The sequence below is a fragment of the Maniola hyperantus genome, chromosome Z, assembly GCF_902806685.2.
Source record: "Maniola hyperantus chromosome Z, iAphHyp1.2, whole genome shotgun sequence".
Lineage (NCBI taxonomy): Eukaryota > Metazoa > Arthropoda > Insecta > Lepidoptera > Nymphalidae > Maniola > Maniola hyperantus.
Window position 1 is genome coordinate 17,504,570 of NC_048564.1, and position 16,090 is coordinate 17,520,659.

The 16,090-nt window shown below is 42.9% G+C and overlaps 1 protein-coding gene across 1 annotated transcript in view; it reads right to left on the reverse strand.

The window, feature by feature from the left end:
* The window catches only part of LOC138404531 (uncharacterized), a 30,412-nt gene that overhangs the window by 991 nt on the left and 13,331 nt on the right, over positions 1–16,090 (reverse strand). The window contains exons 2-5 of the mRNA XM_069508781.1: positions 4,325–4,504; positions 2,772–2,840; positions 1,834–1,968; positions 189–262 (exon numbers count right to left, since the gene is read on the reverse strand). Of these exons, the coding sequence (XP_069364882.1) occupies positions 189–262; positions 1,834–1,968; positions 2,772–2,840; positions 4,325–4,474 (428 nt within the window). The 5' untranslated portion in view covers positions 4,475–4,504. The remainder of the gene's footprint in view (positions 1–188; positions 263–1,833; positions 1,969–2,771; positions 2,841–4,324; positions 4,505–16,090) is intronic.

Genomic DNA, 16,090 nt, shown 5'->3' on the forward strand with positions numbered 1-16,090 from the left:
GTTTTGGTGAAGTAGCCATAGGTTTTGGTGAAGTACCCATAGGTTTTGGTGAAGTAGCCATAGGTTTTGGTGAAGTAGCCATAGGTTTTGGTGAAGTAGCCATAGGTTTTGGTGAAGTACCCATAGGTTTTGACAGCCCGATGCTGGAGCATAACTGCCAAAGCAAATACTTAGATCAAATGCGTCACCTCGTATAGCACCGCCTGGTCAGGTGGATGGTCTTGTTCCACTGCACGCACGACAGCCCGATGCTGGAGCATAACTGCCAAAGCAAATACTTAGTTAATTAATTATATAATTTGAAGCCTGCGAGGAATCACGTGATGCGTTTGGCGTTTTCTGTGATTTATCCAAGGCTTTCGACTGCGTTGATCATGGAACATTGAACATGGAACATTGAACATGGAACATGGAACATGGAACATGGATCATGGATCATGGATCATGGAACATTGAACATGGAACATTGAACATGGAACATGGAACATGGATCATGGAACATTGAACATGGAACATGGAACATGGATCATGGAACATTGGTCGCGAAATTACACCATTATGGAATTAGTAGTGCAACATTGGAGTTGATGAGTTCTTACCTAAATAATAGAATACAAAAGGTAGACGTATGGAAAGCGATCTCCCAGATCCGTTGTAAAAATAGGGGTCCCACAAGGTTCCATTTCAGGACCTTTTCAGTTCCTCATTTACATAAATGACCTTCCTTACCTCGCCAAGGATATTCACGGGATAGTATTGTCTTATTATCTTTTTTTTCTTACTTACTTAATCAATTTTTCAAAGATTTCACTAAAATTGGATAGTACAGATATCGGTCTGAAGTTAGGGGGGTCGCTAGTACCTACTAACTGATTTCAATAACGAAATTATTTAACCGGCGGGAATCTCACCACAGTCAACACAAGTATTGAATATTAATGCTAACTCGGGCGCAACGATATCAATTAATGATTTCACAACGTTAACAGAAATGCCCCACAGATCATTTACGTGTACTGCTGGCCTGCTGGTGAACTATGTACTGCTGGCCTGCTGGGGAACTGTGTACTGCTGGCCTGCTGGTGAACTGTGTACTGCTGGCCTGCTGGGGAACTGTGTACTGCTGGCCTGCTGGTGAACTGTGTACTGCTGGCCTGCTGGGGAACTGTGTACTGCTGGCCTGCTGGTGAACTGTGCACTGCTGGCCTGCTGGTGAACTGTGTACTGCTGGCCTGCTGGTGAACTGTGCACCTCCTCGTAGTACGCCGGCCGGTACTCGTACTCGTCCGTGTCGAGCTCGCCGCTCACCTGGTGGCGGTGCGCGCTCTCGTCCTCGGAGGACACGGCGCAGCGCACCTCCTCGTAGTACGCCGGCCGGTACTCGTACTCGTCCGTGTCGAGCTCGCCGCTCACCTGGTGGCGGTGCGCGCTCTCGTCCTCGGAGGACACGGCGCAGCGCACCTCCTCGTAGTACGCCGGCCGGTACTCGTACTCGTCCGTGTCGAGCTCGCCGCTCACCTGGTGGCGGTGCGCGCTCTCGTCCTCGGAGGACACGGCGCAGCGCACCTCCTCGTAGTACGCCGGCCGGTACTCGTACTCGTCCGTGTCGAGCTCGCCGCTCACCTGGTGGCGGTGCGCGCTCTCGTCCTCGGAGGACACGGCGCAGCGCACCTCCTCGTAGTACGCCGGCCGGTACTCGTACTCGTCCGTGTCGAGCTCGCCGCTCACCTGGTGGCGGTGCGCGCTCTCGTCCTCGGAGGACACGGCGCAGCGCACCTCCTCGTAGTACGCCGGCCGGTACTCGTACTCGTCCGTGTCGAGCTCGCCGCTCACCTGGTGGCGGTGCGCGCTCTCGTCCTCGGAGGACACGGCGCAGCGCACCTCCTCGTAGTACGCCGGCCGGTACTCGTACTCGTCCGTGTTCAGCTTGTGGATGGTCCGGTTCACTTTGCAGATCCAGTCGTGTTTCTGAAAGCAACTTGCACCATTAAAGCCTGCGATGCTAATGACGGCAACTGCGCATATGCCGTGACGGTCGTGTCATAAGAGGAGGGGCTCGCTCACCTGCGCCTCCATGTGCCTCGCGCCGCGGTCGCGGGAGCTCTCCACGGACTCCGTGTACTCCGGCAGCCCCTGTCGTGTCATAAGAGGAGGGGCTCGCTCACCTGCGCCTCCATGTGCCTCGCGCCGCGGTCGCGGGAGCTCTCCACGGACTCCGTGTACTCCGGCAGCCCCTGTCGTGTCATAAGAGGAGGGGCTCGCTCACCTGCGCCTCCATGTGCCTCGCGCCGCGGTCGCGGGAGCTCTCCACGGACTCCGTGTACTCCGGCAGCCCCTGTCGTGTCATAAGAGGAGGGGCTCGCTCACCTGCGCCTCCATGTGCCTCGCGCCGCGGTCGCGGGAGCTCTCCACGGACTCCGTGTACTCCGGCAGCCCCTGTCGTGTCATAAGAGGAGGGGCTCGCTCACCTGCGCCTCCATGTGCCTCGCGCCGCGGTCGCGGGAGCTCTCCACGGACTCCGTGTACTCCGGCAGCCCCTGTCGTGTCATAAGAGGAGGGGCTCGCTCACCTGCGCCTCCATGTGCCTCGCGCCGCGGTCGCGGGAGCTCTCCACGGACTCCGTGTACTCCGGCAGCCCCTGTCGTGTCATAAGAGGAGGGGCTCGCTCACCTGCGCCTCCATGTGCCTCGCGCCGCGGTCGCGGGAGCTCTCCACGGACTCCGTGTACTCCGGCAGCCCCTGTCGTGTCATAAGAGGAGGGGCTCGCTCACCTGCGCCTCCATGTGCCTCGCGCCGCGGTCGCGGGAGCTCTCCACGGACTCCGTGTACTCCGGCAGCCCCTGTCGTGTCATAAGAGGAGAGGCTCGTAATATCATTCTACGAATAAGGGTGTTACTGCCGTTGTGGCTTTTTCGTTTTATTTACTGATTTGAAATCTACTCTCAGGCCACAAGCCGCCAATCATACACAGCTCATGCGCGAGGTCAGGCCACAAGCCGCCAATCAGACACAGTGAGATATGTTGTGGCCGTATGGTAATAATTAAATGCGGCAACGGTGGAAGATGTTTATTGAGAGCCGGCTTATGATCTACTCTTCCTTATGGACTAACAATACCAATAAAGAAATCTTACATACTATTGTCTTAATCGTATTGCCTAACTACTTAACCCACATAATTTTGCATCACCTCTCTTTCAATCCGATGTGCAGGCAACCTACTTCGATATATTGAGGAGTTGCATTTTTATGTTACAGCTAATATGAACATGCTACGTTTAAACTGTCAATTCGTACATATTACAACAGCTCATGCGCGAGGTCAGGCCACAAGCCGCCAATCATACACAGCTCATGCGCGAGGTCAGGCCACAAGCCGCCAATCATACACAGCTCATGCGCGAGGTCAGGCCACAAGCCGCCAATCATACACAGCTCATGCGCGAGGTCAGGCCACAAGCCGCCAATCAGACACAGCTCATGCGCGAGGTCAGGCCACAAGCCGCCAATCAGACACAGCTCATGCGCGAGGTCAGGCCACAAGCCGCCAATCAGACACAGCTCATGCGCGAGGTCAGGCCACAAGCCGCCAATCAGACACAGCTCATGCGCGAGGTCAGGCCACAAGCCGCCAATCATACACAGCTCATGCGCGAGGTCAGGCCACAAGCCGCCAATCATACACAGCACATGCGCGAGGTCAGGCCACAAGCCGCCAATCATACACAGCTCATGCGCGAGGTCAGGCCACAAGCCGCCAATCATACACAGCACATGCGCGAGGTCAGGCCACAAGCCGCCAATCATACACAGCTCATGCGCGAGGTCAGGCCACAAGCCGCCAATCAGACACAGCTCATGCGCGAGGTCAGGCCACAAGCCGCCAATCAGACACAGCTCATGCGCGAGGTCAGGCCACAAGCCGCCAATCAGACACAGCTCATGCGCGAGGTCAGGCCACAAGCCGCCAATCATACACAGCTCATGCGCGAGGTCAGGCCACAAGCCGCCAATCAGACACAGCTCATGCGCGAGGTCAGGCCACAAGCCGCCAATCAGACACAGCTCATGCGCGAGGTCAGGCCACAAGCCGCCCATCAGACACAGCTCATGCGCGAGGTCAGGCCACAAGCCGCCAATCAGACACAGCTCATGCGCGAGGTCAGGCCACAAGCCGCCAATCAGACACAGCTCATGCGCGAGGTCAGGCCACAAGCCGCCAATCAGACACAGCTCATGCGCGAGGTCAGGCCACGAGTTGCTCGGTGGGCGTGTTTCGGGCTACAATAACAAGACGCTGATGTTTCGACTGCAACATACGTGCCTCGCAACGATCACAGTCCGCGTCGGGATGGGACCGCGCCTTGGCCCTCTGCAGCAGCCCCTGGCGGCCGCGCTCCAGCTGCCCCAGCACCGAGTTGACGAGCACGCGCTCGAGCAGCTCGTCGGCGTCGCGGGGCGAGGCGCGCGCCATCGCGGCACTCGCCAGCCACAAGCACAGCACCTGCACACACAAACACCGTGACAATGTCGCCGCAACCTACGATGAGGGTGTGAACGCCATCGTCGCTCACAAGCGCCGCTCTGTCACTTGTCACCGTGTCACCGTGTCACCGTGTCACCGTGTCACCGTGTCACCGTGTCAGCGTGCGCGTCATATCATATGAACTCTTAAAACTAGTTAAATATTTGTTTTCATCTCACTCGCTCGGAAACAATCCTTTTGCCCTTTGAAATCTGAGTGGAAAGTGGTAATTTTGCTCCCTAGGGCGCAAAGTACGAGTTGAAATTCGAACCTTGCGTACCTACTTACTTGTTGTTTGCATTATAAATACGACGTGATAATGAAAGGTTCGTCTTACGTCTCTACTTTATTGTTATTTACGTACTAACTTGTTAAATGAACCGCAGGAGCTTTTATTTTTATTAAATTAAAATATAATTAATTCATTTCTATTTTTATTTAGGTAATTAAATTAAACAATCTGTTTCAGCTTTATTGAGTAAACAATATAATTAAGTTCATCTAAATATTATATAAAAGGAAAGGCGGTGACTGTCTGACTGACTGCCTGACTGACTGACTGATCTATCAACGCACAGCTCAAACTACTGGACGGATCGGGCTGAAATTTGACGTACAGAGCTATTATGACGTAGGCATCCGCTAAGAAAGGATTTTTGAAAATTCAACCCCTAAGGGAGTGAAATAGCGGTTTGAAATGTGTGTAGTCCACGCGGACGAAGTCGCGAGCATAAGCTAGTTGAATTATTATAAAAATGATTTTTTGTGGTAATTGTGCAATGAAGTACGTACTTAGGTATATTTGTACAAAGTATACGTACGTACTGTATAACTTTGTCGTCATTGTACATTATACAGCTCCACCTTCGTTTATACAACACTAGCTGACGCCCGCGTCTCCGCTCGCGTGGATGTAAGGCTTATACAATTCCCGTGCGAACTCCACAAACTTCTGGGATAAAAAGTAGCCTCCGTCCGTCCCCGGGACGTCAGCTAACTCCCAACCAAGCTTCATGAAAGTCGGTTGAACGGTTGGGCCGTGAAAAGCTAGCAGACAGTGTAAGGGTGGTAAATTGGGCGGAATAGAAATATACCCGGATACGGAATAATCTACCACCTTACAAAGATTAGAGGAAAAAAAAAATAATTTTAATTTACTTGATCTATCTACCTAGTAAAGAATAGAAGCTAGCCGTCGACTCCCTTGTAATGTATATGAGGTGTTATAAATGAAATTTGCTAGATGTTAGGCAAAATTGTTTTTAATGTAACTTTTACCGGGGTCGCTTAATACATAGTGATGGCTAATAATGCTTAGTTATTCTAGCTTAATGCCAAGACTTAATTTAGATACATTAGAATGCCTTAGGTAGATAGTACATAAAATCTATGTTTTAAATTTAAGATGCCATTGGCATGGAATAGACAATGACACAGTAAAATTCATAAAATTGTTTCAAAATAAAAGCTCAGTAGTAAAGACAGGGTTCTTACTGTACACATACACTAAGAAGGTTCACTAAACTGTTGCAGGATACAAACATTTTGCTTACTTGTAGGTGCGAAGACTGCAAGGTAGCTGGACGGCATCGGCCAAGATCCAAACTCGATTTAACTTGATTCTTCACAACCGAAATGTTTCATTACAAAGATTTTCACCAAGTCTTATCCATAGAAATTAAGTTGCCTACGTGAATGTGCAAAAGAAATAAATACGAAAACGGAAAACTAAAACGTAAAACGTAAACGTAAATACGAAAACCCTGTAACAAAGAAAAACAAGATTATAATTTGTGCTGTGTGAAAATTTCGACACGTGGAATTTTCCCGATCAAACACAACTCACCTATTGAACTCCTGGCCACCAATGGTTTTCAGAAGTCCACCCACAACCCATTATCCTCATTTATTTGGGAAGATAAAATAACTGGAACTGGAATGAAATCATAAAATTAGGATTTTCTCTAACCAAACCGCCATTTTGTCGAATCCACATTACTTGATTTTTCACTCACCATAATTGATGAAACATTGAAATACGTTAGGATGATTAAATTTATACTATTGTATTTTCCCAGGCGAAGCCATGGGCGAAAAAGAAGTGAGATTTTCCTGGAACGAAAAAAATTCGTCTTCACATGTTGACTCCAGGAAAATTCTAAATCTCACCAATCGGTGTTGCCTGACGCAACCCGAGTGTGGCCGCTCTAATTTAGTTTGATCATGAAGCCAATTCATTTTTGAATATTTGCGGAACCCAAGGATATACTATAAGAACCGTTTTGTTAATGACTTAACAACAAACAAATGAAATTATGGTTTTATTTAATTATTTTGTTTTCTTTTTACGACAATTGACAACGAAGCAAACGCCATCTATTGTGGCTCGAATGAACTCTGAACATCGACCCACGCGTAGTTCTGCACCTTGATGCTAGGTGGCACCAACATACTTTGAACAAAATAGATTTTTTATTAAAAGCGAAACGCTAATTAGTAGTTCAAAATTTACAACGTCACAATACTTCCCCTCCTACGAAAAGGTTCAACAGGTTGAACCACGCTGCCCTCAGCGTCATCCAACAACTACTAACAATTTGCCTGAAACAAACAAAAAAAAAACACAGAAGTTACGCGTGAACGCACATCTACTACTAACAAGGAAAATTGTCTAACAAAATAAATATACTGAAAACAGTGTAAGGTTTTATACATTATACTTAACTACACAACCCTAACTTCTAAAAAGAATATATACAAAAAAACTTCATGGTGTCTAAGACACTTGAGTGGAAACATCTTGGCATCATTCTTCAGCTGACTGATAGAATGCGTCTAGGCCTACGGTGGTTCACTCTTTTAAATTACCATCTTAATATTTGTTACTCAACAAATACGGAAAAACTGGTTGTGAACGGGTCCATCTGATATGGCAACCGTTCTCTATCCCATTCGGAAAAATAAAACCGAATCAAAATCGGAATATGAGAAAAAAAAAAAAAAAAACGAAATAACTCTCCTAGAAAATAGATCTCGGAACAGAATCGGAAAAATAACAGAAATGATCCATTATCTAGAAGGAAAACGAAAACAAAACACAAAACCCCCCCTTTTCGTTATCCCCAAAGTACGATATTTGCATTTTTACTTTCTCAACCGGTTGGTCTACCACAAGCATTCCAATCATCACATATTCATCCCTACATACATCCACTACATTCCTCCTCAACTGAACCATGGTAATGTAACTGTTAACTCAGAACATCACTACACTCATACAAATTCCTAATTGAATATTGATAACTTAAATATTCAAACAGTTTAGACCAAACTAAGTAATGGCAAATATCTACTTCTTAATATCCTTAATATGCCAAGTGCCTATTGGGTGGTTGTCAGCTACTCTAACTAGTTCGTAAACCAAAGGTGACAAAACCTTGACAACCCTGCACTTTTCATACTTAGGTGCCAGCTTAGCTGCGAAAAAATTTGTAGCGTCGCTTTGTGGATAGGTCTTTTTCCACACTATATCCCCAACAGAATAGCTTGCAGACCTACGCCTTAAGTTGTAATGCGTTGCATACTCTGCATGAGCCTGAAACAAATTTCTCCTAACCTGACCAAATATGTCCTCCAAAGTTCCAAACTTTCCTGCGTATTCCTCCCTTGGAATTCCGGCCTCGTACTCCTTATCCGTGTCCTTATAGAAGGAACCATTTAAAACCGGTTCTCTAGCGTGGACAAGGAAGAACGGGGAGAATCCAGTGGATTCATTAACCGCACTGTTTATGGCGAACTGGACCTTGTACAGGTTTTCGTCCCAGGACCTGTGGTTATCTTTCACAAAAGCGGCTACAGCAGTCATAACAACCTTATTGTACCTCTCAACAAGGTTAACTTGCGGAGTGTACAGTGGTGTGTAGTGTAATTTCGGAATATTATAACGCTTAATGAGATTACGGAATTCAGATCCTGTAAATTGGGACCCATTGTCCACAATCACAGTCTCTGGAACACTATGGTTCAAAAATACAAAATTCTCTAGCGCTTTAACAACAGCGGCACCTGTGGCACGCCGTAACGGAAACAACATTGTATATTTCGAAAAACAACACGTCACCACAAAAAGAAATGTAAATCCTGATTTAGACCTAGGCAAAGGTCCGACTAAATCAGCCGAAATGACCTGAAAAGGTCTCTCGCAGACTTTAGGCTTCCCAAGCAGACCTGGAGTGGCTGATGTCGTGTGTTTATACGCAGAGCAAGTATCACAATTCTTAACGTACTCAACCACGTCCTTATACATACCACGCCAAAAATATCTGAGGGATAATCTGCGATGAGTTTTGAACACACCAAAATGACCTGCAGTTGCATCTGCATGGTTTTGTTGCATAATTCTAAGGATGTCGTTCTTGTGGACTACCTCTTTCCAGTCGAACTCACTGAGAAGCTGGTATTTACATTTACTGTAACGATATAGTTTATCGTTCAAAATACAAAAATTCGGAAAATTTGCTGGATTGATTTTACAGCCATTAAATGTTTTGTCATACCAGTCATCTACCAAAACTTGTTGACTAGAGTTATCATTACGATCACCAACTACATCTACGTGTATGAGTCTCGACAAGGTATCCGGAACTACATTATCACAACCCTTCCTATGTTCGATAACAAAATTATACTGTGATAATCTACAACCCCATCTGGCGAGTCGTCCTGAGGGATTTTCTAAATTTAAGAACCACTTTAGGGATGCATGGTCTGTGATAATTGTGACTGGCTTGGAACCAAAATAAGCCTGAAATTTCTCCACTGCAAAAATCACTGCTAGAGCCTCGCGTTCCGTCGCGCTGTAATTCCTTTCGTTTTTATTTAGGCTCCTACTGACATACGCAATGGGATGATCGCAACCATCGGTTTCTTGCGTTAGCATACCGCCAACACCATATGCAGAAGCATCACAATGTATTTTGAATGGTTTTTCAAAATTCGGTACCGCAAGAACAGGTGCGGTTACCAACGCATTCTTCAATGTATTAAATGCTACCTCTGCCTGTTCGCTCCACTCAAATTTAGGTGCGTTCTTTCCTTACTCGTTAGTCTATTGAGTGGTGCAGCGATGGTTGAAAAATTCCTAATAAAGCGCCTGTACCAAGAACAAGTGCCTAGGAAAATCTTTACCTCCTGTGCAGTTTTTGGGGTCGGAAAGTTCAAAACTGCGGCAACTTTTCCAGGATCTGTGCGTAAACCAAATTCATCCACTATATACCCTAAATATTTCAAAGAGTTTCTAAAAAAATTACATTTTTCAAAATTTATGGATAGTTGAGCCATTTTTAGTTTATCCAGAACTCTGTTTAATAAAATTAAATGGGTTTCAAAATCAGCAGAACAAATAACAATATCATCTATATAACAAAATACTATTCCATTTTCAATATCACTACAAAAATTTTGATTAAATAACTGGTCCATTAACCTCTGCTGTCGTGCTGGTGCACCGCATAGGCCAAACGGCATGACTTTAAATTTGAATAACCCTCTACCAGGAACTGTAAAACTGGTTTTTTCCTGAGAGTCGTTAGCTAACGGAATTTGCCAGAAACTTGAACTTAAATCAATCGATGATAAAAACCTTGCCTCTTTCAAGCTATCTAGAATTTGTGGAATGTACGGTATTGAGTATGAATCCCCCTTTGTCACTGAATTTAATTTCCTGCAATCTAGGCAAAATCTCCAGTCTCCATTTGCCTTTTTCACTAAAATTGCTGGGTTATTCCAAGGGCTTTCACTCGGAGTAACTACGTCCATTTCCAGCATCCTATCTAACTCTTTACTTAAAGCTTCCTTCTTTTCGGGAGAAAGTGGATATTGTTTTATTTTTATTGGCAAGGCATCACCGGTGTCAATAACATGTTCAATTAATTTTGTTCTACCCAATCCAATTTTCTCTGAAGAAATATCTAAAAATTTATTTACTACAGATTGGGCTAATTCTTTCTGTTGAGATGATAAGTTTTCAAAAGAAGTTATGGTATGAATTTGTTCATTATCAATCGCACAAATATTGTAAAATTGAGAAGGTGCCTTAATTAATTCTAAATTATCAAAAATGCCAGGGGCTAACTGAAATGTTTTCCAAAAGTCACAGCCAAAAATAACATCCGCTATTATAGAGGGTACTACAAAAAATTTTATTATGTGAGTTACGGAATTATAAGTAATCGGAATAAACATATAACCCATGCAATCAAGTTTGTCTCCATTTGCCACTGAAAATGTGGTATCAATACTGCTATGCAGTTTATAACCGAATTTCAAAAAAACCTTGTGCGCCTGGTTACCCAAAATTGACGCGCAAGCACCGGAATCTAGTAAACCTGTAATCTCAAAACCGTCAACAAAAACCTTTAAATGTGGCCTAAAGTCTCGTTTATCCACTGAATACAGAACTGTGTCAGGTAAAAGGGATGTTTTGTTGTTAATGACCAAGTTCTTTACTTGTGTCTCTGCACAGTTCTTACTAATTAGTTTTTTGAATTTTTGTCCGGAGTGGGTTTACTAATCGCCTTTTTACTACAACTTGGACATGTCTTTACTGTAAAGTTCTGACGTCCACACGAAAAACATCTAATAAATTTCGGAACTGTCCTGCAAAATTTAAAGGAATGGTTACCCTTGCCGCACTTGTAACATAGTTGTTTATTTGTTTTCGTAAATTAGTGCCTTTACTTGTATCAACCTTAGGTGCAGGTGTGACTGAAAGTGTGTTTATCTGTTTTGTCACTTGTTTGTAAGCAAACTCTGAACTTAAAGTTGCCTTACTGTTAGTAGGCTCAGAAAATAAGGCGGAACGCTGCCTCGCAGCCTCTAGTTTGCGACACTTTTCCTTCAACATTGCGACAGACTTAATGTCAACAAGAGCTAATTGTTCTGAGTAAAAAGGGCGAATATTATGTAATAAAATTTGTAACTTTTGTTCTTCGGAAAGTGGTGTTGACAACCTTGAAAACATGCAAAACATTATAGCGAAATAGATAGACACAGGTTCTTCAGAGCCTTGTGTTCTTGCTCGAATTTCACCTAGCAACCTGTAGTCATAATCTACTGCATCAAATTCCTCTAAAAATAAAGTTTTCAATTCTGACCAAGACGAAACTTGACATTTGTTGCCTCTGTACCATAACAATGCTCGGCCTGTAAAAAGATGAAATGCAGAAACAAATAATTTTCCATCTGAAACGCCATAAGATCTTTTATATTCCTCAACGCGTTCGATGAAACTGCGCGGATCACCCTGTCCGTTGAAATTTAACTTCCACTTGGCAACATTTTTATCACCAGTGCAGTCAACGGCGGTACTCTCGGAATCCAGTGATTCGTCGTGAGACGACTCATTGTCAGCATCTAATCTGGAAATCAAACTCTGCAACTTTGTATGTAATTCACTCTTCCTACTTATTAAGCTGAGTTCGGAACACTGTATTCTCAAAATTCTAAAGTACAAATGTGAAGCTAAAGCTTTAGACCTACAGAGGGCATGTCTATCTTTAGTGTCAGAACACTTTTTTAATAAATCTTCTAAGTCTTGAAGTTTTTTAGTAATAACCCCTAACTCACTTTCAGAAGAGAAATCCGTCTCTAAAATTGATTCAGAAGGAATTTCCTGAATTAATTGTTTTAACTGTTTCTTTAAACCTAGCACTGTAGGTGCTGGAGTTTCGGAACGAATGGATACCTCATAACACAATTCGTCCTTCAAAAGTGAATGAAACTGGGCAAAAGTCTGTTCCATTGTGTTAAGTCAAAACACATTTAACAAAATATCGAGCTTGTGTAACTGTCTATGTTTAGCCTTATACAAATTGGTTAAACACAAACACAAAAGAAGTTATTTAAACTATTAAATATACACAAGCAAAATACACAACAAAAACAATATTCTTAAGTCTATCCTAACCTATTTTATCAATTATGTTCCTATTCCAAAATATTGTTAATAATACAAGCACATATTATTACTATAGTAAACAAAATATAACAAAATAAACTTCCCAAAATTGAATAAATGATTGTAAGGTGCAGTATCACCTTTATGAGTACACAGTGTGTTACAACCTTTACAATTACAAAAGTAAACAGGCAACAAAGTTGCAATGAACTCTGACTAGCATATTATCTTTCAAAAAAACAAAGAGATTGTGCAATGGTTTGATGGCTGTTACTTTACACTTTTAACACATAACCTAAAATACAACAAAATCTGTTTCTAAATGTCACTTTAAACTACCAGCATTCAATTAAACTTAACATGTTTTGTGTGTGAAGTAGCTTTTATCGTAACCTTAACACAGCTCTAAACAAAATTTCAACAAAATAATGAAGTATCAAGTCACTGAAAAAAAAATTGTTCATAACTTCATACTTGAACTTAATGTAATCTCTGAATATAGTTTATATATTTAGTTTCACAAGTTGTAACTCTTAGTATTTATAAATGTATGTGTGTAACTAGTTAACAGCACATAGCGTTTCAAAACTTTAATTATACTAAGTTACCGGAATTTTCAAACATAAGATGTACTTACTATTGAAAGCAATACCCAACAACAACTCAGTTAAGCAATGTTTATTACTACACTGAAGGCAAACATTCACTTATACACCTCCAAGGTAAGTCAAATAACATAATTGAACGGCATAAGCACCATTTATAATGTGTTAATTAAATAAGAAAAAAAACCAATGTTGGACTATACTCAGAAAATTACTTAAACTATCAAACAAAATTTCTAACTCTTAGTTATTATTTAGTTAGTTAACCATAAAAAACAGCTTAGTGCTCTTTGCAATGTGTCACTACTTAGAAAATTGTACAATCAGCGGAGTACATTTCATAAAATTCACAAAATTTCTCAAAATATACTGAAATAACTATATAAAAAAAACGTTCGGGCGCCATTTGTAAGGGTGGTAAATTGGGCGGAATAGAAATATACCCGGATACGGAATAATCTACCACCTTACAAAGATTAGAGGAAAAAAAAAATAATTTTAATTTACTTGATCTATCTACCTAGTAAAGAATAGAAGCTAGCCGTCGACTCCCTTGTAATGTATATGAGGTGTTATAAATGAAATTTGCTAGATGTTAGGCAAAATTGTTTTTAATGTAACTTTTACCGGGGTCGCTTAATACATAGTGATGGCTAATAATGCTTAGTTATTCTAGCTTAATGCCAAGACTTAATTTAGATACATTAGAATGCCTTAGGTAGATAGTACATAAAATCTATGTTTTAAATTTAAGATGCCATTGGCATGGAATAGACAATGACACAGTAAAATTCATAAAATTGTTTCAAAATAAAAGCTCAGTAGTAAAGACAGGGTTCTTACTGTACACATACACTAAGAAGGTTCACTAAACTGTTGCAGGATACAAACATTTTGCTTACTTGTAGGTGCGAAGACTGCAAGGTAGCTGGACGGCATCGGCCAAGATCCAAACTCGATTTAACTTGATTCTTCACAACCGAAATGTTTCATTACAAAGATTTTCACCAAGTCTTATCCATAGAAATTAAGTTGCCTACGTGAATGTGCAAAAGAAATAAATACGAAAACGGAAAACTAAAACGTAAAACGTAAACGTAAATACGAAAACCCTGTAACAAAGAAAAACAAGATTATAATTTGTGCTGTGTGAAAATTTCGACACGTGGAATTTTCCCGATCAAACACAACTCACCTATTGAACTCCTGGCCACCAATGGTTTTCAGAAGTCCACCCACAACCCATTATCCTCATTTATTTGGGAAGATAAAATAACTGGAACTGGAATGAAATCATAAAATTAGGATTTTCTCTAACCAAACCGCCATTTTGTCGAATCCACATTACTTGATTTTTCACTCACCATAATTGATGAAACATTGAAATACGTTAGGATGATTAAATTTATACTATTGTATTTTCCCAGGCGAAGCCATGGGCGAAAAAGAAGTGAGATTTTCCTGGAACGAAAAAAATTCGTCTTCACATGTTGACTCCAGGAAAATTCTAAATCTCACCAATCGGTGTTGCCTGACGCAACCCGAGTGTGGCCGCTCTAATTTAGTTTGATCATGAAGCCAATTCATTTTTGAATATTTGCGGAACCCAAGGATATACTATAAGAACCGTTTTGTTAATGACTTAACAACAAACAAATGAAATTATGGTTTTATTTAATTATTTTGTTTTCTTTTTACGACAATTGACAACGAAGCAAACGCCATCTATTGTGGCTCGAATGAACTCTGAACATCGACCCACGCGTAGTTCTGCACCTTGATGCTAGGTGGCACCAACATACTTTGAACAAAATAGATTTTTTATTAAAAGCGAAACGCTAATTAGTAGTTCAAAATTTACAACGTCACAACAGACAGACAGACAGACAGACAGACACACTTTCTCATTTATTATATTAAGTATGGAAGTATGGATAACTACACAATAATCTGAATGTATACCATAAGCTTCCAATAATACATAATAGTGCATCACTCAGTACAACAATGTGTGTCTGTCCGTGTGTTCCCTCTGCACTCTGCACTCTGCACTCTGCACTCTGCACTCTGCACTCTGCACTCTGCACTCTGCACTCTGCACTCTGCACTCTGCACTCTGCACTCTGCACTCTGCAGGCAGACGAGGGACGACCCGCCGAGTGTTAGCGTGGATGCTGGATGGATGTGATGGCCAGCTGGTGACTGGTGACTGGTGACTGGTGACTGGTGACTGGTGAGCACGTCCGCCTCCCGAGCGGAGGTCGGGGGTCGGGGGTTCGATCCCGGGCACGCACCTCTAACTTTGCGGAGTTATATGTGCGCTTTATCGGTGAAGGAAAACATCGTGAGGAAACCTGCAACCTGCAACCTGCAACCTGCAACCTGCATGCCCGACACTTCTCCGTAATGTTCTCAACGGGGTGTGCAGCCTTCCGATCCGCACTCGGCCAGCGTGCTAGACTATGGCCGAAGCGCTTTCCACTGGGAGAGGAGACCCGTGAGTAGATATCTACTCGTGTGTTCCGAGGGTTCCGAACGCGCCTTCGCTTGAGAAGAGCCCACAACAAACTCAGCCGTTGTTCTTTAACCGACTTCCGAGGGTTCCGTACCTCAAAAGGAAAAACGGAACCCTTATAGGATCACTTTGTTGTCTGTCTGTCTGTCAAGAAACCTACAGAGTACTTCCCGTTGACCTAGAATCATATTTGGCAGGTAGGTAGGTCTTATAGCTGGCATTTGGGGAAAAATCTGAAAACCGTGAATTTGTGGTTAGATCACACAAAAAAATTTAAATTGTGGTCATGAACTAATAATTATTAGTATTTTCAATTTTGAAGTAAAATAACTATATTATCAAATGGGGTATCATATGAAAGGTCTTCACCTGTACATTCTAAAACAGATTTTTATTTATTTTTATGCATCATAGTTTTTGAATTATCGTGCAAAATGTCGAAAAAAGACGACTGTAATACGGAACCCTCGTTGCGCGAACAAGACTCG